This window comes from Crocuta crocuta, unplaced genomic scaffold, assembly GCF_008692635.1.
Source record: "Crocuta crocuta isolate KB4526 unplaced genomic scaffold, BGI_CrCroc_1.0 scaffold131, whole genome shotgun sequence".
Lineage (NCBI taxonomy): Eukaryota > Metazoa > Chordata > Mammalia > Carnivora > Hyaenidae > Crocuta > Crocuta crocuta.
The window spans coordinates 7,052,037-7,078,204 of NW_027528977.1; the positions used below are offsets into that span (position 1 = coordinate 7,052,037).

Here is a 26,168-nt window from a genome sequence, read left to right on the forward strand (position 1 = left end):
TGAAATAGAATCATGGTTTTACTACCATTGTTATCTCTTTTTAAGAGTCTTCCTTCCCTTAAAGCCATTATCCTAATGTTGTAATCCAGAAACTTAAATGCCAGCTATGCAGAAATACATACCTATACTTCTTAGAAGTAGGCTAACACAAAATATTAATGACCATTCCTTACAATAGATTCCAAACTTGCAATTTACTACTACTTACCTACCAGCAAACATTACCTCAAACTCCATCTGTTAACATCATTTATACATTACATACATTTTTATCAAATGTCTGTACTTTTTAGCAATGTCCACGTAGGCTTTAAAATTCAGGATTTTCTTTGTTGTATTGTTGAAATGAAATTTTTTACTAACAAACAAATGGCAATTTTGGAATATCTATGTTAATTTTACTGATCTAGTATTAAAATTGGAAAGGTGATGTACTTGAAGAGTATTTCTTTCACACACATGTTCTAGCCATGTGTAGGGGCAGATGCCTACCATTTTGTCTTATATTGGTCATAATGGTGGTAAAAACAAACAAACAAACAAATCATGGTAAAAACAAACAAACAAATCATCCAAGAAGATAGATAAATCAGCACAAAGGGAAATTTGTAATTTAAGTAATCATGATGTAGTAGCAATGCAAAATAAATAGAAAGATAGATAGATAGATAGATAGATAGATAGATAAGCAAGCCTCTCCAGAGTTCTTCATTTTCTATCCATGATTAGGGAAATGTAACAAACACATCAAAAAGTAAGCTAGCTTACATTCTGCTTGACATGAGAGAATAAAAGAGAAAGAAATAGGATGTTAGCCATTGCATTAGAGTTTATAGCAAATCCTGTTCTATTGCTGTCTCTCTCTTTTGTGTCTCCATGTGTCCTTAAGTAATATGGAAATATTTAACTAATTTGCAGGAAAAAATGGCAGTTTTTTCTTCAAATTTCATATTTTAAATAGAAATGACTCATTGGTGGGGCACCTGGGTGGCTTAGTCGGTTAAGCGTCCGACTTTCGCTTAGGTCATGATCTCGCGGTTCGTGGGTTCGGGCCCCGCGTCGGGCTCTGTGCTGACTGCCAGCTCAGAGCCTGGAGCCTGTTTCAGTCTGTGACTCCCTCTCTCTCTGACCCTCCCCTGCTCACGCTGTCTCTCTCTCTCTCTCCTAGAAATAAATAAAACATTAAAAAAAATTAAAAAAAAAAAGAAATGACTCATTGGTAGTTTCAAAAGATTATTTCCTACGGAAGTTATAAAATCTCACAAGGGAGAAGGGCATGAGTAACTACTATTAGTAGTTATAACGTATTAAAATGGTGGTCCTTGGACCATCATTATCCGTCACTGCCTGGGAGCATGTAATAGGTACAGAATGTCAGGTTCTCCTCCTATATATCTTGAAGTCTGAGAAGGGATGATGTAGTAAAGAAAAGAATGAAGATGGGAATATCCCTCTTTCCAGTTGTGGGATCTTGCACAAACTGTCTCTGAGATGGCTTCCTTGTTTCTAAAATGGGAAGATGATACTACTCCCTTTACAGTGTTATTATAAAGTGGAAACACAAAAATTGAATACATTTACTAGCAGTGTCTGATGTAAAAAAAATTCTTCTTTTTATTTAGTGCCTTGTTTATATTTAATTTTGGAGAAACAGGACACAACAGAGTGGAAAAAGCAGAGGCTTGGGATTAAGTTTACTCATAGAAGCATCCACCACCAGCCACTTATTTTAATCATGTTTAGATTCGGATGCTCCCATCTGGGTGGATCATTGTGGTGGTGGGAGAGTTATGGGGTGTAGACTAGTTAATATGTATAAGATACTTAGCACAGTGTTTGGTTAACTGTAAGTTCTACAAATATTTTTTGTCTCTTAAAACAATGTATCTGTTACATTAAAATTGTAATGATAAGTATTTAAAGAGACTGTACTCTTCTAAAAATACATCTCCCTTTCCACACTCAGACTTCCTATTTATGTCAAAAGAAGAGCCATATGTGGAGGAGGAGAGAGGTAGGTACTGAGAGAGAAGAGACTAATAGTGTTGTTTGTTCTATTTTGCTGCTTTGTTGAGTACATTAGGAGTATGGGAATATCATTAAGAATAAAAATCAATTTTAGTTTAAAGACCTCACCATGAAATATTAACCACAAAATATGTTACCTGATGAGTCAAAGGTCCTCTTAATAAAGTCACATATTCATTTTAGCTGTACATATTTCTTTTTGATATTTTAGGTCATATACCAGATGGCAGAAACCATTTATACATGATGACTTTTCCTACATGTGCCAGCATATGCTGTCGAATTGCCTATACAGAAGAGTCTTGCTCATTGCAAGTCTCCCTGGAAGTATTTCAAACAAAGCACATCAATTAACATTTGTTTATTATGCCGCTGTGAGTATATGGCAGTTTTTTATTTCTTTCCAAATACTCAGGCAACAGTTGGGTTTATACTGAATTTGTCAGATGAAGGGCTCATGTTTAAGGATCTATTTAGAATCATTTTTCATTTCAAATATGCTATTAAATATTTCACCTCTCCTCTAACCTCCATTAAGCATCAGATTTCATGAATAGATAGAACAAGAATTATAGATGTTAGAATGCTATTATGGATTTAAAAACATGTAAGACATGAGAGTACATAATATAGTTAGTAAAAGTTTTACCAGGGATGCAGAGAAGTTGAGGTATTAAGTACAAAATTTTATTCATTAACTTCAATAGTATGTCATATAAATTGCATATTTATTTTTAAAGTATAAAATGAGAAAATTTCTACTTAATTCCACTAACGTTGAGGCATATTCAATCCTTCTGAAAATAAATCTTTCTGACTATAATGAATGATAGTTTATAATTACGGCTATGTTTCACTCTGTGTAGGTAATACAATGATTACCTTACATGAGGAAAGATTCTGGCAACAAGGTGTTAGGAAGGAAAGAATAAACAAAGGTTGTGCTATAAACGTAGTTATTTGCATTAACTGATATAAAAGTGGAAAACATATTTTATTTTAGATAGAAGTATCTGAGGGGCAACTCGATGGCCCAGTCAGTTAAGCGTCTCACTTCGCTTAGGTCATTATCTTGCAGTTCGTGGGTTCGAGCCCTGCATCATGCTCTGTGCTGGTAGCTCAGAGCCTGGAGCCTGTTTCAGATTCTATGTCTCCCTCTCTCTCCACCGTCCCCTGCTCATGCTCTGTCTCTGTCTCTCTCTCTCAAAAATAAATAAACATTTTAAAAATTTGTTTTAAAAAGAAGCATCTGAAACACAAGCCTTCATAGGTGTTTTTAAAAATATGTTCTCTATCCACATTGAGCAGTGAGGGAGAACCTAAAAACTGACAGTTTTTTTATGACTTGTAAAAGAAAGTTTCTGCCCATTTTATACCATAGAACTTTTTACCCAAAAAGGAGTCACAGGCTAATAATGTAAGTGGTTCAGTGGAATTGGGGAATTAGTAAGCTATTAAGGAAAACTAAAAGTGTTCAGTCATTAATAACCTTTGTAGTTTTATTACTGTAAATAAGTGTTCCCAATGCAGTGTCAAAAAAGAAAGAAAAGGAAACCGTGATTTTACCATGTTCATCTTCTGTAAAATTAAACACACTTGCAAAAATAAGTTATATAGAAAGTATTCAGATTATTCCAGACAAGAAAGCACAATATTAATAAATTCAAGCTATCTGCTGTAACACATTACACCTATAGACCCAATGTGTGCACTCTTTTGAAATCATTTTCTTGTCTTATTCAGATATGAGAAGTTGAGTTTTTTAACTTATTTTACAGTATCACAATTAACTTCCTTAAGAAGGCAGTTTTTAAAATCTGAAATAAATATGAATTTTTTTTCAGAAAAAATAAGTATAAAAGGGCAGGGATATCAGTTGTGAAATTTAGGAGATAAGATCACACAGGAGTAACTCGAGAACAGAACACAGAGGCTGCGGAGAGAAAAACTGAGAACTGCACAGATGCTAATCACTTTTACTTGGTCATAATTACTTGTGGGGAATTTAAAGGAGTTAGTTTAGATATTATTGTTCTTGAAACCTACTAGAGACATGGTAATATGCAATATGACTTTAGAAAAATACCAGCTAATAATAAACTGAAGAAAAAAAAAAAAACCTTTATGACCAAAGTCATAAAACTGATGCAAGGAAAACCACTGCCTGGGAAAATAAACAGAGCAGTTGATTAGAAACTTAACTTTATGTCATACCTAATACCAACCTAGAATTCTTAGCCAATAAAACTATCCTTCAAAATTAAATTCAATAAAAACCTTTTTAAGTAAAGAAAAATTGACAGAATTAGCCAATAAGAGACACTTATTAAAAGAATATGAAACGATTTTCTTTGGGCAGAAGAAAAACAATCCTGTTGAGAAGGCCAGAAATTCAAGAAGGAAGAGTAAGAAAAGAAACATGTAAATACGTGGGTAAATCTAAAGAATACTGATTATAAAAAATATTAATAATATATGGATATCTATAAACCTACACGTATATACACACAAACGACACCCCTCCCACACACACACACAAAGAAAATGTTCAACAGGAAGATATATATAAATAAAGAGAAATAAATGGAGTTAAAATATTTTAAGGCTGTTTTAAGGTCTAGGAACATATTAAATTTTTTATATTAGACTTCAATAACACAAGGATTCACTTTGTCACATCTTGGGTAACAAGTAAAAGGTATAACCCCACCAGAGAAATGAAGGGGGTAGGATGAAGTAATACATTAAAAAATCGTCCCCAAAAAGGCACAAAATGGGATCTAAAAAAGGAAAGGAAGTACAAATAGAATGGCAAATAACAATATGTCGTAATAAACATAGCTATATTGTAATGTAATAATATTAAATGTAAATAGAATAAGGCTCAAATGTAAAAACCATAATCTTCAGGTTAAATATATAGATATATACTGCTCTTCCAAAGCGCTAAAGATATAAGGATTCAGAGAGCTTGAAACAAAAAGATGAAAATAGATACGTAAAAACTAATCAAAAGACCCCTGATAAAAGAAAGCCATTATGATTATTTTTATAACCAAAAAGAAGGTTCATTATAAAGAACAATTTATAATAATAAGAGCATTGTCGCTGGGTATAATAGAATTCAACAAAAATCAAAATCCTAAGCATAACAGCAAAATCTCTCTACATCTGAACATTAAGTGATGAACCTGAATAATCTATGGCTCTCAACAGAAATAATAGTAGAAATTAGAAACTCTTTTTAATTGGATGATAATTAAAATATTATTTATCACAACTTTCAGGATACATCTAAATTAACATGAAGAGGGAAACTAATAGTATTACAATCATATATTTGAAAAATGCAAGTCAGTGGCAAATACAGTTCAATAATCTTGGAAAAGGAGCAACACATTAAATGCAAGGAAATTAGCAGAAGAAAATATATATCTAATATCAAATATTAAAGAAATTAGAGAAAACATAATATAGAGCATCAATATCAAGAAATCAAAAGTTGCTTTTTAAAAGACAAAGAAGTTGATTAAACCCTTTGCATGATAGATTAAAAAGAGAACAAAAGCAAAAATAACAAGGGTAAAGAATGAACGAGAGAATATCATGTCATATCCTAATGACCTTAAGATATCACAGAAAGATAATGTGAAAACCTTTAGAAATCTTTTAAAATGCAGATGAAATTTTTTTCCTAAAAAAAAACTGATGCAAGAAAAATTAAAGTATAGGAAGGTATATAACTATAAAAAATTATTCTACAATTAAAACCTTTCTATGAATATCCATGATGAAATGACTTCATTCTAAATATTACAGAATTTTTAAGGAAGAAATGACATATTACAAAATCCTTCCAGAAGATTGGAAAAAAAAGATAAACACTTCCCAATTCATTCTATAAATCCAGTATAACTTTGATACAAAACCTTATAAGAAAGCATTGAAGGAATAAAATTATAGAATAGTTGGCACCTATTAACATGGATGCAAAATGTTAAGCAAAATATTATCAAAGCAAATAGAATAATATTAAAAAGCTTATTAAATCAAGTGTTTTTATTCCAGGAATGCAATGACTCTTCAACATTAGAAAAGCCAAGCAATGTAATTTACCACAGTATCCATGAGCAAGTTACTTCACCTCTCAAAAAGTTTTAACCTCCTTAAAGTGTCAATTTCCTCATGTGTAAAATTAAGAGCATGAAAATACAAATATCGCGTGGTTTGTATGAGGATTACATAATTAATGAATGTAAAGTGCTTGGCACATGGCACACAGTACATGCCTATTAACATGTGCCTTTTAAAACAACAAATCTATTACCAGTGCCTTTAAAAACTTATAAATATGAAAGAAAAAAGCAAAATTTACATTGAACAATTTAGCAGACTAAAATCACATTTATGCAACTCTCAGAAAGCTCTTACTATGCAAAAAAATCACACCAAAACTTTGAGGTTTAGCATAGCTATTTATTTAGCCCCCGGTTCCACAGGTCAACAAATTAAGGTGGAGATAGAAGAATTGTTCTTCTGGTCTTAGCTGGACTCATTCGTGTGTCTGTAGTCAGCTGTTTGGTCAGTTAGGAACTGGCTAGTCTTGGGAGGGGGCACTGGATCAGTTAGGAAGACTAATCTCTGTACCATGCTGTCTCTCATTTTCCAAATGGGTAACCTGGGTTTACTCACATGGCAGTTACAGCATTCTAAGAGAACGAGAGGGCAGGCCCCAGTACATAAGTGTTTTTTAAAATTTCCATTTGGGGGCACCTGGGTGTCTTAGTTGGCTAAGCATCTGACTTAGGCTCAGATCATGAGCTCACGGTTCGTGGGTTCACAGAGCCTAGAGCCTGCTTTGGATTCTCTCTCTCTCTCTCTCTCTCTCTCTCTCTCTCTGTCCCTCCCCTGCTCACACTCTGTCTCTGTCTCTCAAAAATAAATAAACATTGAAAAAAAATTTAATAAATAAATGAAATTTCCATTTGTATAACATTGGTATTGCCTTATTTTCTAAATCAAGTCATGTGGTCAAGCCAAAACTTTGAGTATAGAAGGAATCGTGTCAAGGATGTAAATGTAAGTAGTCTTGAATAAATTGAGGACAATTACTCTAACAATGTACCAAAAGTTCTAAGCAAGAATTCATTATTTTAAAAAGATATAAGAAATTGTATACATTATTTTACCCAACATAAATTACTCACCTATCAAAATTCAGTAGGAACAATTTTCTCCCAAAACTAATTGTTTTACTTAGCATTCCTATTTTTATGAAACCATTTCTAAGTCTCTAAGACTTTAGCTTGGTAACCCAAACATACCTTTCAAATACAGTGCCTACTACTGCCCAATCCAAAACTTTTTCTCCAACTAGGCAAGTAAACCAATGGCTTTTTCTTACATGGTGTTCTTGTTTCCTCTTGGCTCATGACATTTCCTTATCTAAAAGATTTTCATTCTTTGATGAAGCTCCCCTGAGTCATTTAAAGTAGCTCATCATTTAAGTTTCCAGCTCAAGTACTACTTAAAGGTGACCATAATGCATTCCTTATTAATATAAGAAAAAAAATAGAAACCAAACATCTGAACTCCCTTGTGTACCATGAACTTTGATGGGACTAGCCGTACGTATAATATTCCATATTTGGAATCTTCTGTCTTCTGAACAAGACAGTAAAAATTATTATATAAATGTAAGTTTTTGGACTTCCTTGTGTCTTCCATAGAATTCAGCATGGCAAAATAAATTTAGGACCCAATATGTACATATTTATTTCATATTTTTACTGAATTTGGTAAAAATTTTTATATAAATTTCTTAGTGTATATACTTGTAGTATCTTAATATTAAATAAGGGAATTCAAACTAAATTGATATTTCAAAGACACTGAGTAGACACCTAGTATTTATAACCATAAATCATATATGTTGTTATTCAATAATCCACATGTCTCTCTCTCTACCTAACTTTTACATAATATAGATCTAGAGGGAATTGTACATTTTAGTTAATCTATATATTGCAAATTAAATGTATTTCTTATGCTAAATATGTACTATACCTAAATTAATATAATTCCCTTTAGAAATTTCTAATTTAGATTTTCCCGTGAAGAAAACTTGCTTTCCCACACATTTACTATTTAAAATGAATGAAAGTATCCCTTAGAAGTCTACTCACTAAACATTAAAAACTAATTAGCACATCTAGTGGTTATGCTTTTGTTTGTTCTTTTATTCTCAGAGCTGACTGCTTGAGTAAACATCTTTCCTCAAACCTAGCAAATAAAAAATATTTGCTATGTCCGATTAACCGACTTATGAATGTCAAACGCAATTATCCATAGATATTTAGTAAAATTTTGAAGATGAAAGACTATCCTATACCAAATGATTGGCCCTATTAGCAGGCATGTAAATAGAATTCTAATTATAGAAATGACAAATTTGAATTGGCTTATTTGGTTACAATATAGAATCCATTTGGAACACCTGGGTGCCTCAGTTGGTTAAGCGTCCAACTTCGGCTCAGGTCATGATCTCACGGTTCATGAGTTTGAGCCCCACATCGGGCTCTGTGCTGACAGCTAGCTCAGAGCCTGAAGTCTGTTTCAGATTCTGTATCTCCCTCCCTCTCTGACCCTTCCCTGTTCATGCTGTCTCTCTCTCTCTCTCTCAGAAATAAATTAAAGAAAGACATTAAAAAAAGAATCCATTTGAGATGTGAAGTGGCATATAAAAATAGATACAAAACCCCAGAATAATATGAATAATTGAAAATTCATGGAAAATGAAAAAACAAAGACAAAATAATAAGACTGGGTGAGATGACTACATGTTGCCCTCTATTTCTATTTTGAAACTAGCCCAAATTTGACTCTCATTTTTTTAAACTCTATTGAGCAGCTTATACAAAATAGTAATAAAGTTCAGACAGCACAAGAAACAAAGGAGTATTTATTCCGTAAATCTCAGCAATGAGGATACTGGATGATACAGTGGTTATCACTATAATACATCCAATAGTGATTATTTTTAAATTTTTCTTTCTAAGTTCTGTCCACAATCAAGGATAAAACTGAAGCATGGTTGCATAAAAGCAAGCCCATGGGATCCTAAACAATGTAGTTCTTCTAGTGGGCAGTTCTTGACTGTCTTTCTATATGAAAAAATATTAGAAATCTAGAGAAAGGGAATGCATATTTTTAGATAGTCCTCCATAAAGATTCTTACTCCAAATCACATTTATGTTTAAAAAGCAAGGAATTTTGTTTTCTACTAAGAATCTAGAGGGCAGATACTCTGTGTTGCAATAATGACCACCCATACACTTTGACAATCAATTAGGCAGAGTGAATTCATTATTTTTTCTTCTAATTTGTTAACATTAATTCAAATCCCAAATTATTATTAGAAAACAAGATATTAAGAGTGTTTAGATAATTGCATCTGTAAAACCTAGAAAGAACCAGAAACTTTCGATGATGGGGGGAGGGGGGGAGAGTATACTTTAGGATAATAAACAAATTAACCTAGCTCAAAATAAGACATAGAAAATGAAAAACTGGTGGAAGTTTAAAAATATCATAGGATACCATATGGATAAAGCATCACTGGAAAATCACATTTGCATTTCATGAAGAATGGATAGCTAATTTCATAATGATTTTCTTTGAATGTGAAAAAAAATTATGTAGTCACTCAAATAGAACTAGAAAATCCAAGAATTTGTAAAATACATTTTTAACTTTAAAAAAAGACTAGTGTTAGTGAATCCAGATTTGCAATTTATATTATCTAATGCTGGAAAGAAAAACTTACAAAGAAGATAACTAAAAATAACTTATTATCCAAACTGAGACACTTTTGAGAGTGAATTCATTCACTAGTAATAAGAAAGCTAGAAAATTGGGCATAGGCCAGGCTAACCTGGGCAAACCGGAATGCATGGTCAGTGTACTTAAAATGTCTCACAAACACAAACCCAAGGCAGAACAGTTACTCTTCCCCTAAATCACCTCCTCTCTTCAAGCTTCTTAGTCAGGAGAGTACCAACACTCCTATCTTTAACTAAACATAGATCAGTATTCAATTTTAAAAATGGTTTTCCCAGCTGAGAGTCACTCACACTTACTGAATATGGACATTTTCTTTTCCTTAGAGAGAAAGGACAAATGCTTCTTGACAATGGAGGTACCAATGTATTGCCTTGGCTTTTATCTTACCTGAGCGATGGTAACTGCATTATGGATTCGACTGTCTTTCTCATGCTCCTTTGTTTTCTGCAGTGTTTGCCATATTTTGTTTCTAAATCCATCCTGCCCATCATCTCCCTGAAGTTCCCATGACATTTTCACCAGGTTATACACTAAGCCATAGTATCCAATCCATATGACTTGATCACCTGTTGAAAAAGATATATTCTTTGGGAAGGCATCATTTTATTCATCTTAGTAATACATAATTTTGTGAAAAAGAAGAAACGTCATTTTACTAATACAGTATTTTAAAGTCTGAAGTTCTGAGCTTTGGAATTTGTTTTATTCTTCACAGCTCCTACTCCTTTAATTTTAAAAGATCACAGCTTATTTTAAAATATCTAGTCATAAGAAAAGGTCTGCACCTAACAATTATCATACCCCATACATTTAAAAATTGGACAGGTGAAATAGGAACTATATATTTTTTAAAAACGTTGGAATTCAAGGAAGGAGGAATTTTTTCAAGGCAATATGAACTTTTACAGCATCATAGTGAATTTTTATAACGAATTAGAGAATAGGAGAAAAGTCACTGCCTGTTATAAAAATGATCAAGCTCTATGAAACACAGGATCCGAACCAAGAAGAAAGCCTTGAAAATAACGTGAAAAGCAGACAAAAATTGCCAATATAATTATAGGCTGTAGGGGTTTTTTTGTTTGTTTGTTTGTTTGTTTTAATAATAGAGACATAAAGGGGCGCCTGGGTGGCTCAGTCGGTTAAGCGTCCGACTTCGGCTCAGGTCATGATTTCAGTTTGTGGGATCGAGCCCCGTGTCGGGCTCTGTGCAGACAGCCAGCTCGAAGCCTGTAGCCTGTTTCGGATTCTGTGTCTCCCTCTCTCTCTGACCATCCCCTGCTCATGCTGTTTCTCTCTCTCTCTCTCTCTCAGAAATAAATAAAAAACATTTAAAAAATAATAGAGACATAAATTGGGCACCCAGGTAGCTCAGTCAGTTAAGTGTCTGACTTCGGGTCAGATCATGATCTCATGGTTTGTGGGTTCAAGCCCCACGCCGGGCTCTGTGCTGACAGCCAGCTCAGAGCCTGAAGCCTGTTTCAGATTCTGTATCTCCCTCTCTCTCTGACCCTCCCCTGCTCACACTGTCTCTCTCTCTTTCTCAGAAATAAATAAAACATTAAAAAAAATTTTAATAATAGATCAATTTATTTTTTTAAATAATAAATCAATTGAAACAGAGGAAAAGGAGCAATGAATCTAGAAGAGATTTTTAAAAGTCTAAGACACTCTTCTTTCTAAAACTTATATACCAATTAGTAATTTATCTAAATTATCAAGGTCCACTTTTAAAATACACTTCTCCCATATAGAAAGCGGGAAGAAGTTTCTCTTTACCCTTTATCTTAATTATTTCTTACCTCAGTGGTATATTGCCATACAATACTATTCAGGAAAAGAGAATTCTAATTTAGGTAGAGATGGGATAAATTTGGAGAATGAAATAATACAGCAGGTCTCAAAGGGGATATGAACTGAAGTTAGTTCTCATATTCAGAGGAATATGAGAGTAGTGAGTATATGTGAAGCAGGTCAGAAGAACAAGAGGAAGAGAAGGTTCAGGAGAGGAGATGGAAGGGCTTTAGCGTCGATTAAATTCTATATTGTCCTGTATTCCAAATCCTGATGACAGCCTGTGTGACACTGGAACTCATCACTTCTCTTCTTGAATAAAGATATAAGCACAATATGAAAAAGTCACAATCCTCAACTTTTCCTAATTCAGTCTAGATTTTTATAATCCAGGCTACATAACAATTATTACTATTATTATAGTTATAACTAGAAAACTTGGGCATTCCTACTTCTATGTGCTCTTATTCTAGTTCCCACTACAATCCTGCTATGAAGACTGTATTATACTTAGCATAACAGAAGGAACATATGACCTTCAATTCAAGTTAGAAAGCCCCCTAGTAGGGGCACCTGGATGGCTTAGTCAGTTGAGCATCCGACTTCAGCTTAAGTCATGATCTCATGGTTTGTGAGTTCAAGCCCCACATGGAGCTCTGTGTTGTCAGCACAGAGTCCATTTTGGATCCTCTGTTTCCCTCTCTCTCTCTGCACCTCTCGCAATCATGCCCTCTCTATCTCTCTCTCTCAAAAATAAATAATAAAACATTTTTTTTAAAAAAAGGAAATCCCCTAGCATGACACAGATGATGAGTGACAGAGCCAAGTAAAGGGGAATCTAATCTTAAGCCATGCAACACAGGCTCTCCAATTCAGACAAGTGGTTGCCTTCCTTCTATTCCATTCACAGGAAACCAAGAGACTACAAAGTAGAAAGAGGAGGCAGAATGGCAAGTATGTATACATTTTCAAAGTGGGAGAAGGAAAGCAAATGTCCAGCTTCCAAACTTAAGGAAACATTTATCCTTTCTATTGATACTTTGGAAGAGTTTAAACTACAGTTAAGTAGCCAATTCTTTTGAAAATGTAATTCTCCCCATAAAAATTTTACAAGTTAAAATTAGTATGCTGCCATATTTGAAATTCTACATATGAATTAATATCAGCAAGATGGTAGAATAGGACGTCCCCAGCACATAGAAACAACAATCCCCTCAAAGAAACAACAATCTGGCAGCCATCCATAAACAAAAGTGCCTTTCTCAGGACCTTGGGATCCAGGTAGGAGGTTGTGAAACTCCCGTGGAACGCAAGACTGAGGAGGCAGTCCCAGCCCAGGTGGCACATCGGTTGGCAGTTATGTGGTCCCAGCCATGGAACTGGAAACATCCTTGCCCACCCTGTGAACTCGGCTCCACCCCTTTTGATCCACAGTCTTCTCCAGCAAAGGACACAGGAAAACCCATGCCTATTGGTGCCTCTGGTAACAGGCCCAATGTCTGTTGGCCCTGAGGCAGCTCTGTGACCTGGCTCCAGGCTCACTCTACCATGATCCAGAGGGAGCTCTTCTGACCCAGGAACCCATCCATGGGCCCTGGCAGGAGTGTATTCAGGGATGTGGCAGGAGCCAAATTTATATGCATCCCAGGTACCAGGTCTAACATCTGGAGATGCAGAAGTGGTTCCATAACTACACTTCCACCCTGCTCAACCATGGTCCTGGAGGTGGTCCTGTCCCCTTAGGGACCTAGCAGGATCTGTGGCTACTTATTCCTTTGGCAGCAGGCACACTGACTCCTAGTAGAGAGGTAACTATAAGAATTCACAACCCCAAAATCAAGAGTTGCATATAAGAACTCTTGATAAGAAGAGAGAGGGTAAAGGATGATAGTAAGGATCACAAATTGAACTGGGGTAGAGAACTCATATTAGAAATGGATAAGGGGTGCCTGGCTGGTTCAGTTGGTGGAATATGCAACTCTTGATTTGGGAGTTGTGAATTCAAGCCCCATGTTGGGTATAGAGTTTGCTTTTTAAAAAGAAGTTGGGGCACCTGGCTGGCTCTGTTGGTAGAACAGGCAACTCTCGATCTTGGGGCAATGAGTTAGAGCCCCAAGCTGGATATAGAATCTACTTAAAAAAAGAAATGGATAAAGTAAAATAACTAAAGATAAATGGGAACAGATTAAGTGGTAGATATTTGAGCAAAAGAGTAAGGTTTTATATGTTCAATGACGTTATGTCTATTCAAGCAATAAACTGGGAAGCCAATGTGGGAGGTTTATAAGATAATTTAGGTCTTTATTGTCATAAGCAGCAGGAGATTGGAAAGTAAAGGAAAAACTTAAGACATTATGGAGAAGATCTAATAAGACTTCTTAGCTTAGGAGGAGAAAAACACGAAGTGAAGAGGAAAAGTACATATTTAAGTTAAAACCTGGAACAATAATGAAATCACTTGCAGAAAAGAAATTATTGTAGCAGAGCCAATATAGAGAGAAATGAGACAAAATAATATTTGGAAGGTGTTGCATGGTAGAGAATGAGGGGAATCTAATTTTCAGAGGCCTATAGTCTGTTGTAAAAATATAGCTAAAATTTAAGTGAAATAGCAAAAGTGAAATTATGGATTTGTGAATCTAGCAGAAAAGCAAGTTTTTAAGTCATTAAGAGCAACAAAACAATTATGAGTTTTAAATTAATGATTCTGGAGTTGTGAACCTCAATTCACAAAATACTCAAAATTAAAACTTCAAAAATAAAGCAGTTGTGAACAATATGATAAAAAAACATAGTGTAAATTTTAACCTATCTATATACTTGTTTAAAGACTCCCAAATTCTTTACATTAATAAGAATGATAAAAGTACATATAAGCCATCTTCATGTATTTTAAATTATCAATTATAGAAGTTATAGTCAGTTAAGCATCCAACTCTTGACTTTGGCTCAGGTCCTGATCCCACAGTCATGACTGAGCCAGTATTGGGCTCCATGCTGAGTACAGAGACTGCTTAAATATCTCTCTCTCCCCACTTCTCCCTCTATCCCTCCGCTACTTGTGTGTGTTCTCTTTTTGTCTCTAAAAATACAGATATATAGAAGATAGATAGATGATAGATGATAGATAGATAGATAGATAGATAGATAGATAGATAGATGATAGATGATAGATAGATGGATAGATAGATAGATAGATAGATAGATAGATGATAGATAGATGATAGAATCCACAAGACCAGTGATGAACTCATAAAATGTATTTTGGTAACTGAATTCTCAAAACTCACCGAATTTTTAAAATACTGTTGTTGATTTTCAAAATGAGCTCTTGGACTGTTGACTTAAACTACAGTGAAATGGGGAGCCTGGGTTTCTCAGTCGGTTAAGTGTCCAACTTTGGCTCAGGTCATGATCTCATGGTTTGTGAGTTTGAGCCTTTCATCAATCAAGTTTTTTGTTATCAGTACAGAGCCCACTTTGGATCCTCTGTTCCCTTCTCTCTCTGCCCCTCCCCTGCTTGTTCTCTAAATAAGTAAATAGATAAATAAACTTTAAAAAAAAACTACAGTGAAGTATTGCTTATGAATAATATTTGTAGGGGAAATCTATTACATTCAATTCACTGACAGTTAATTTAAAAAAAAAAACCTTATAAAGACAGATGAGATGTGTTACAACTGTCATAAAAGGTAAAATGCAGTTCAATATGCACGCCTTGACATTTGATAAGAAGCATGCCTGCTATGAAACACCTCATCCAGGGACCAAGCTAAAGAATATGGCACTCTTCTCTCCTGTGTTGAGTGGCCCTGTGACAGCTATCAAAGATGTCCCTTTAAATATACTGAGAGAAAATGTATCTGTCTGCAGCTAAGCAGACAGTATCCAAGGAAATAACAAAGCTGAAGCAAAACAAAATTCTTAATAAATCTTGAAAACTTATTAAGAAACTATGCTGTTTGAAAATCAGTATTATGATCCTTTCTTTGTAGCAATGCTTTATTTTAGTGTTTTGAACTCCAGGGAAGCCTTAATTGCCAGTCTAGATATTTAGATTTCACAAATTCAGTGAATGTGGAATATGAGTATTTCCACTCATAAGAATGACTATAAATGGGGGCGCCTGGGTGGCTTAGTCGGTTGAGCGTCCGACTTTCGCTTAGGTCATGATCTCGCGGTTCGTGGGTTCGAGCCCCACGTCGGGCTCTGTGCTGACTGCCAGCTCAGAGCCTGGAGCCTATTTCAGAGTCTGTATCTCCCTCTCTCTCTGACCCTCCCCTGCTCACGCTGTCTCTCTCTCTCTCTCTCCTAGAAATAAGTAAAAATATTTAAAAAAAAAAAAGAATGACTATAAATGAATACAGCCTTTAAACTTTTGAGAAATATAATCTGGCAGAATCAAATGTATCACTAAAAGGTAACCTGAATGGTAAGATGTAGTTTAAAACATCGTCTTTGTGAAACGCTATATAAGGGAAAACAACTAGATCAATGCCAAGAAACCAATGGATAAGAACCAGTCAGCAAGCCAGGCATTTAACAAATGTTTACTGAGTCAATGCTATGTGCCAACTGCTGTTCTAATGTGCCAGAGAAAAAGACAATGTAACTGCTCTCAGGACAGTTAATTCTAGTAGAGAAAGACAGACACTAAAAAAGTAAACAGAACAGTATCAGTTCAAAATGAGTGTAAGGAAAATAAAAGAAGGTGTTAATGTGTTCAAGAGTGACAAGCGAAGAAAACTATAGACACAATGAGAGAAAGACCACCATGAAGACACAGTATTCAAGATAAGATCTGATGCATTTTTAAACAGTTAACCATCCAAGGAGCTGGAAAAAAATGCAGCATCTGTGAGTGCAGAGGCACCCTCTGAATGATCAAGGTCAATTTGTAAGCCATGGAAAGGAGTTTGGAACTTACTCTTAGTACAATAAAAAGTTAACAGAGCATTTTAAACAAACGAACTTGCTTTAAGTTTTAAAAATATTTTGGGTTTCTTGATGGAAAATGGGTTCTAGGGAGTACAAGGGAAACAGGGAGACTTTTGGTTTTTGCAGTAGTCTAGAAGCAAAGTGATGAGTACACAGACTTGGCAGTTGTACAGTTAAGAATAAACAATGTCCAAAGAAAGGGCTGGCCTTTACCGTTGCCTGACTCTTAGGCATTAGAATGTCCTGTCTGATAAGAATGTTTTTGTTTACCTGGGAGCCTTAGGCCATGATATCAATTTGGCCTCTGGAAGGGCCAGACACCAGGGTCAGCCATGTGCATGTGAATGAGTCCCCATAAAAATTTTGAATACCAAAGCTTGATGACCTTCCATAGTTGACAATCATCTATGCAAGTTGTCCTGCATCATTACTAGAAGAAGTAAATGATGTCTGCACAACCCCACTGGGAGAAGACAATGGATAGCTCTGTTCTTGGAATTGTCTTGGACTCTGCCTTATGTACTTTTTCCATGGTTAATCTTAATCTTTTTTTTTTTTTACTGTAATAAACTGTAACCATGAGTAAAATGTCTTTGCTGAGTTCTACTAGTTCTTCTAACAAATTAGCAAACCTTAGGGCTGTCTTGGGATGCCCAACTCACAGGTGATTTCAGAAATGAGGGTCATCTTGGAGACTCCTGAACTTCATAAGAGATAACAAGAGAGATAGAAGGGGGTATATTTTGGATGACTAATAGAATAAATAGGAAACAAAACAATTCTTTGTTTTCAGAATGCTATACTACAATAATAATTATATATCTGAATCTATATACATATTAAATGTTGATAAAATTATTTTGAATATATCATCTTTGATCAGTATGCATGTTAAACAAATACCCAACAGAATAAACCAAAGAGAACCAAAGTATTACTAACTTACTCAGTGCTTGTTGCAGGTAATATAGAAAACTAAAAGCAAAAGTCAGTTGATTCCTATATTAGCATGGGGCATTTAACTGAAACGTGATGGCAAATAGGATACCAAAATGACTACAGACATTTAAGGAACTGAGTAGAACCTGCCTTGCTTAACTTTTTATGATCTTTTGCGTTGCCAAGTATGGAAATGTGTTGATTAAAAATAATGATCTTCTGGAGTTTTAACTGGGAACCAAAGAAGAAAGTGATTCATTTGATTTTCAAGAACAACTATGATTCCTATAAATAAAGTCCTGTTTTTTAGATTTCAATTTCATTAAACTAAATAATACCACCAAGATTTTAGACTATCTCCTCACAGGTTTTTGTATCCAAGGGGCAACAAACAAAAAAAGAAAAAGAAGAAAATAACAAAGATTCTTTAGGAAATTAAAAAAATAATAACTTTATGTTTATAAGCACAGTACATGCAAATTTATTTTAAAATCCATAATCTTGAAGAAACTAAGATTCTGAAAGGTATGCCAAGATAACATCATCTAGAACATGACAACTGAGCTGAGACTCATCCCAAACTTCTGACACCAAGTCTAGTCCAGTGCACATATATTCATCTACAACTGAGCCATTTGGTGCTGTTTTCCTTCCTCCTCTTATCTAATTTTCTCATCCTTCACCCTATTTGGGAAGCTTCTATTATTCCTTCCTTTAAGTAGCTACTTAGAAAGTCTTTAAAAATAACTATTCACTCAAAACAGTAAGAAACATCTGGATCGAGCACAGGAATAATGTATTAGATTAGAGATTTCTGTACCCATGAACGTATTATAAGATTACTTTTGATAAATGTGAGGGGTAACAAGCAAACTGACTCTAGGGTATTATATTCATTTCTGGACCAGAAGAAAATCAATCAGAAACACTCTGGAGGATCTTAATATAATTCTGGCTGGTATAACAAAGGAAGTTACAAGTACCTAATTGAGCTATTTTCATTAATGTATATACATTTGCTTCTAGATTAATTTACATAGAAAACCAACATGTATCTTATTCTTCTTCTTCCCTGCTAAGGTGTATTATTACAAAAATTGATTTCTAAAATTGTACATTGTAACATACTTTAACACCATTAAGACTTTTTAAAAAACCACATGATTTCTAGATCTTGGATCTTTTTTTCACTATGTTCAGCCACAGGTGGATTTAAGACCATTGGCTCAAATGGGATATATCTTTGTAATTATGTTTCAAAAACGTGAGGAATGTTCTCATGAGATTTTCAGCTCCTCCATTTGAGTAAGTAAAAACTTTTACATGGTGAAAGGCTTTTGATTGAAAAGTCCAGCATGTTGTTTTAGCCTGTCCCAACTAAAAGGAATAGTAGCAACCCAAACAGGGAATAAACAGAATAAGATAGCAGAAATCTTTTAGTTTGAACACGTACAGAGCTAGATTGAGATTTATTTGTTGGATGGGAGCAAAACTTCCTGGGAAGAGTAGCAACACTTAACTTTCAGAAATCATGGTAACCCTTTATCTTTGTTATCTGTGCTTTATCAAGATCCTCATGTAAACTTAGAAGACTAGGTCTTGTCTCTACAATTAATAACTATTTTCTATAATCCATAACAGATTGAGTTTTGATTGCTGACGCAGTACTAACAGAGAAGAAAATGGTTAAGTGTTCCCATGTTTGTTGGGTATAAGGTAATCTTAGATCACCAAAATACAGCTCATAGCCAGGAAATATATGACCATAGGGACTCTTCTTCCTTCACCTCACACTTAAAGTTCTCAGCTCTTCTCAGACATTCTGAATTGAAGCCATTGTCCTCTGCTTCCCCTGTCCCCCACCCCCACCCCACCCTGCATCTACTGACAGCAGCTCAGCCAAAGGCTACAGTAAATGGTAGGACAATAGAGTACCTGTAGCAGTTCCTCTTTCAGCTCCCCAGTCTCTGACCCAGGCTTAGAGCCGGTTGCCTGGCAACATGTCCACTTCTAACCCCTTCCCACCCTCACCATAAAGTACTGATATAAAGAGGAAAGAGGGAAGTATCCTGCTACATCCTAGAGATTTGACCAAGTCATTTCAATCTGAACTCTTATCACAGAAAGTTTTAACACTGGGAAACTGTTTGAAGTTCCAGACTATAGACCTGAGGCCAACTTGTACCACACAGCTAATGACAAGGAAGCCAGTGGAGAGAAAGAAATGGAGGTCAAATTCAGGTTTAGTCTTGGAGGTCAAATTCAGGTTTAGTCTTGGTCTAATGATGGCCATCTGAGAAGTTCTGACACCACATTGAAAGCTGAGGACGCCAACAGTAATGCAAGTGATATTTCTTTTTATTACTATTATTATTATTATACTATTTCATATATGTGTGCATATATTTCTCAACTTTTACTTGTATTTTCACTCTTTCTTGTTTTTTCCTAAATAGATCTTGCACATTTTTCTGTATTAACCTTTCAATCATATCTTTCATGATTTATGATTTTTCCATTTTGTTTGAAATCCTTTCCTGCTTAAATTTTAAAGGTACTATGCTATGTTTTCTTCTAGTTGTTATAGAGGTTTTAATTCATATGGTATATATTTTTTAAATTTTATTATGTGTGGTTATAGTGCATGGTACTTAACTAGCTTTTAAAAAGTCTAATACATAATTAATTACCAAAACAATTCATTGATAATCCATTCTTTCCCACTTAAGAAATGCCAGAATAGGGGTGCCTGGGTGGCTTAGTTGGTTAAGTGTCTGACTTCGGCTCAGGTCATGATCTCACGGTTCGTGGGTTCGAGCCCCACGCTGGGCTCTGTGCTGACAGCTCAGAGCCTGAAGCCTGCTTTGGATTCTCTGTCTCCCTCTCTTTCTGACCCTCCCCTGCTCATGCTGCCTCTCTCTCTCTCTCTCAGAAATAAATAAAACATTAAAAACAATAAATGTCAGAACAGACATCATATTTCCATATATGTCCTCACATGCCCTCTCACCCAATTTCTCTCTCTGTCTCTCTCTCTCTCTCTCACACACACACACACACACACACACACTTGTATAAATGTCTGCCACGATTTTGTTTACATCCAAAACATCCTGACATGCATGAGACATAGAGAGCCAAAAGCCAGAGATACTTAGCAATGATTTTGTTAAAGATGGAGTACAGCAACACAAAACAGCACAGCAAGGAAAGATTTCGCATCCTATGGGTAGATTTTGTTAGCAAAATAATAAGTCATAAATCACATACATAATCATAAGTAGAGGTTATTTTACTCCTCATAAATTTTTAGATTTAAATTTATCATTTCTATAGCCTGAGGTTCAGACACATTAGGATCAAGTCAAATGTTATAACATTCTCAAAAGAATACGGTTATTGAGATACTGAGCATTATTCTATTCCCCAAATTAACCAAGAACATAACAACTTGGAGGAAATTGGTATTAAGCAAACGTAGTAATTTGGTATCAAAAAAGAGACAACTCATTATGATCAAGTGTAAAAAAGAGACAACTCTTCAATATTAAATGGTAACAAGGACAGGGGTTATCAAATATTTTAGAGGATCAACATAATGGAATATCACACTTATTAAGAATATATATACTTTAGGGGCACCTGGGTGACTCAGTCCGTTGAGCCTCCAACTTCTGCTCAGGTCATAATCTCACAGTTCCTGAGTTAGAGCCCCACATCAGGCTCTGTGCTGAAGCCTGCTTTGGATTCTGTGTCTCCCTCTCTCTCTGCCCCTCCCCTGCTTGTCCTCTCTCTCCCTCTCTCAAAAATAAATAAACATAAAAGAAAAAGAAGATATATACTATATACTCAGGTAAAAACAAAAATAGCACCAAAGTATACTAAGTGAATACAAAAATAAAATAGTATTTTTACTGGTATTGACTAATAATTTTATTGACTAATTTTCCACTTTCATAAATATCAACCAAGTGTTTCTAACACTGGATATGTTATCAAACAAGATGGTAAACTCCAAAGGAGTAAACACTTTGACTCTTCAAATTGCTAACACCATGACTATTAAAATTCATGCATCATAAAATGTTATAAGTTGTGTTCGTATGTTCAGCTGATGACACAAACTTTCCATCTTTTCTAGCTTTTAAACACTGTAGGTAGTTGCTGACCTACCAGCCATACCTTGCCCCTTCCTTAAAAATCAAATCCTATTCTGTACCCCAATAATGGCAATCAATTCTCCAGGGCCATCACAAATGCTTCTCTTAACCAGACATTTACATTTCCAGTCTTCCTTGTAGCTAGTCCTGAAACCAGTGTACCAGTCCTGTCACTCTCACACAAGGGACAGTCTTCTGGAGTGCTTCCTGGAAATCTTTTATTTTATAAGGTGGACAGACTTTTTAGAGAAGAGCCAGTATCATCCCTTCTCTTTCCTTGCCTTGCAATGCTGTGTGAGTTTGTGATGTCTAGAGATAGAAAACTCTTTTAATAATGAGATAACAAGCATAGGATATAAAAACCCTATATCCCTGAGAAGTAGATAGAAAGACACAAAGAAACAGAATCTTGATGACATCTGTGAACCAATAAAAGTCTCTCTGTTCCTCATTAAGCAAGATAATAAAACCATAAATAGCTTACATTCTGTTAAGTGATTTGTTTACCCTAGTCTAATGCAAAAATTAGATGGGTGAGGAAGAAATGAAATTATGATGAGATAAGTGTTGTCCAAGATTTGGGCTATTAGAGAAATGACATCACATAATGGAATCTCTTAAGGAGAGAATGAACTACCCACCAACTAACCAGAAAATTTCTGCTTTTAGATGTGTCAATCAACAAGGCATTTGCAAGAAGGATGAGTGATATGAATAGATGCCAGCTCCTAATTTTGAGGTGAGAATAATAAATAAAAGAAGAGACCTAAACAATTACTCAAGTTGAAGTGTGTTATATGTCATAGGGTGGAGTGAAACAAAAAATAGCAATGGAATCATTTTAAATATGGAATTAGATATGCCCTTTGTGGTAATAAGGACAATGTGCTGTGTCATGACTGATGACTATCAGGTCCTAATACAGTAAATGTCAGCAATGAAGACAATCTTCTAGATCTCTGCAGGGATGAAGGGTTTTCAAATTTTGGAATCATGATTTACCTAATTTGGAAGATAATGATCCTCTGAGGTTTGAGAATAAAAACTGAAACCATTACAAGTACTTATTTTCATTTTTGCAGCCTATTAAGCCAGAAAGAAATTTATTGAAATGCAGCTTCCTATTAGAATCTCTTTAATCCCCTTCCCACCAGTGTTTGCCTGTAATACTAATATTCAGCAAGATACTTAGTGATGCATAAGAATGATCTTGAAATTCCTTCTAGGACAGATACCATAATGTTTGCAGTTATAGGTGGATTAGGAGGAACTTAACGGAGGACCATGGGGGAGAAGAAGGGAAAAAATAGTTGGAGAGAGGGAGAGAGGCAAACCATGAGAGACTTTTGAATGCTGAGAACAAACTGAGGGCTGATGGGGGTGGAGGAGAGGGGAAGGGGGGTGACGGGCATGAAGGAGGGCACTTGTTGGGATGAGCACTGGGTGTTATATGGAAACCAACTTGACAATAAACTAAGAAAAAAAAGAAATTCCTTCTAAAAATAATTTTGCTATATGCTTTTTACTGTGGTTTGTTGTTCAAGAATTTACTCACTTTTTAAAAATTTCATGGTGTTCTTGTTAGTTTTCAGTGTTAACTAAAATTTTAGTGGAACATTATTTACTTTTAATGAACTTCATACTTTCTAGTAGAATATGACTGCATCTCCAGTTTTTATGATTTCCTACTGATTCCAGTATTCAATGTAATCTAAGTGTATTCACAAAATAATGGGTTTAATTGTAGAAGGATACTTTAAAATATGCAAAATGATAAAAGTAACTAATATTTTCAAAACTAGTTCTTATAAAATTAAGACATATACTAATGCATCTTCTATAGCAAAAAATACAGCAAAAATATAGCAAAAGGTGAGTATCATATTCATAGATACAAATACAGATGTATAGATATTTTATATTCTGTTATCAAAAGCTACTAATACAGATAGACTAATTGATTATTTTACTAGTACAATACAGAGAATTTTACGTTGTTTTATGTTCAAGAACTGCCCACTATTTTGTCAAAGGTTTCTTGACTATAATCCTCCAGATTGTCTATAGAATTGACTTGCCAACTTCTATTCTTTTGACTATTTTCTTAGAATGACATTCAATTTCTAGATTAATTTAGGGAGAATCTATTTCTTTAGTAAACCAAAGTTTATATTCACCTATTTCAAGTCTTCTTTTATGGGTTTTGTTCTCTCAAATAATAATCCCTTAGAATGTTGCTGCTTGTATGCTGTTAACAGAGGGTGTTTTTTCCTATTTAGTTATCACTGATATGTTGTAAAGTCATTGATAGCAATGTTTCTTCTAACTAACTGCTTTATTTACTTAATGTTAATGTTATTTTCATACTTTTGGCTATTCAAAATAGACATTCATATCACTCATAACTGCTTTTCCAATATTATACTTGCTTTTTTTGTTGTTTTATATTGGACAGGATATCAGGATGTGGTAAAATATAAGTAATTAATGTAGAAATCTTGAACTTTTAGTTAATTTAAATGGGATTATTTTTAATTATTCTTAAGGATAATGTTAATTTTGGTTTCTGATAAATACACATCAATTTAAGAAAGTACCCTTATACTTCTAGCTTTTACCCTGTTTGCTTTATCTTTTCTTAAAACTCAGGCATGTGTTTTTAGTTTAACCAATTCCATTTTGGCATCTATTAAGGACAACTCCTTTTTGGGTTACCTGGGTGGCTCAGTCGGTTAAGTGTCTGACTTCGGCTCAGGTCATGATCTCACGGTTCGTGGGTTCGAGCCCCGCGTCAGGCTCTGTGCTGACAGCTCAGAGCCTGGAGCCTGCTTTGGATTCTGTGTCTCCCTCTCTCTCTGACCTTCCCCTGCTCACGCTGTCTCTCTCTCTCTCCCTCTCAGAAATAAATAAAAAACATTAAAAAAAAAAAAAAGAACAACTCCTTTTTCCTGGGGTACTTGCATGACTCAGCTGATTGAGCATTCAACTCTCGATTTCAGCTCAGGTCTAACACCCCTGTCAGCCTCTGTGCTGTCAGCAGATTCTCTCCCCTTCTCTCTCACTCTCTCTCTTTACCCCTTTCCTCCTCATGCTTGCTCTTACTCTCTCTCAAAATAAATAAACAAACAAAAAGAGTGACTCCTTTTTCCTTAGTTATAAGATATTTAAATTTTCTAACATTGATCTCTTCTTGGAGTCCTAGAATAAACAGTATAAATATGTTATATTTTAGCACACTCCTAACTTTGGTCTGTTAGTATTTTACTTAGGATTTGTACATGTACATGCATTCATAAGATGGAGTGGTATGTTTTTATTATTCTCTTCACCAAATTTAGGAATTGGGAGAGAACACATTCTGAATTCTAGAAACTATTCCCCAAATTATTCCTAAATATCATATTGTGAGTTTAATTTGCCCATCACATTTTAATCATACACCTAATGCTAGATATATTTTGAGTGTGTATGTGCACGCAGGTATATAAAGATAACACTGACCTGTGGCAACAGGTCAAGAGCCCTTCCTTATAATTAAAAGTAAAGATGTATAAAAAGTAAATATTGTTCTGTATTAATATACATTTTATTACTTTTCCCTGATAGCTGGTTGTAAGACTACCCAGAATAAATCATATTTTAATGACAAGGTTTGGGACCAGCCAGCACTCTAACACACTCAAGAGGGAAACAATATTCATTATGATTCAAAAATAATTTTAAAGATAACTTTATTAAATTACTCTTCAACTCTACGTATAATTGTTTTTGCTAACTATAATTATCCTCAACACATTGAATGGTTTATCTCAGTTACCTAACAGGCTGGCAGATATGAAATTTAATTCAATACACATAACCTTGATAGAATGCTTACTGGATGTAAAGAACAGTGTTAATATGCAGGATGGTTATGAGTTGTTAGTATTTAAGGTACTTCAATCTGTGAGTGATGCAGATTTAGATTTTATAAGAGCATACATAATCCTGAAGCCCTCTTTTACAAAAACTATAAAAAATTTCTTGGGGTGCCTGAGTGGCTCAGTTGGTTAAGTGTCTGACTCTTGATGTTGACATAGGTCATGATCCCAGAGTTGGGGGATCGAGTCCCACATTGGGCTCTGTGCTGACAACGTGGAACCTGACTAGCATTGTCTCTTTTCCTCTCCCTCTGCTCTTCCCCCACTCATGCATTTTTTTCTCTCTCTCAAATAAATATTTTTAAAAATTCTTATTTTTGCAAACTTTAAAAAAGACATTTTTCTATGAAGAGATATTCCTAGTGTCCTTCCTTTGGGTATTAAGGAGGACACTTGTGATGAACACTAGGTATTGCATGTAAGTGATGAATCACAGAATTCTCCTCCTGAAAAAAACATTGCACTTAATAACTTAATAAAATTTTATTAATTTAATAAGATTTTAAAAAATAAAAAATAAAAGTGTCCTATGTGGTAAAATGTCCTT

General features: G+C 34.8%; 1 protein-coding gene across 3 annotated transcripts in view; it reads right to left on the minus strand.

Moving 5' to 3' along the window:
* The window catches only part of TMEM232 (transmembrane protein 232), a 201,265-nt gene that overhangs the window by 97,787 nt on the left and 77,310 nt on the right, over positions 1–26,168 (minus strand). For all 3 annotated transcript variants that reach the window (XM_077757168.1, XM_077757166.1, XM_077757167.1), the window contains exon 12: positions 10,258–10,436. In XM_077757168.1, the coding sequence (XP_077613294.1) occupies positions 10,258–10,436 (179 nt within the window). The remainder of the gene's footprint in view (positions 1–10,257; positions 10,437–26,168) is intronic.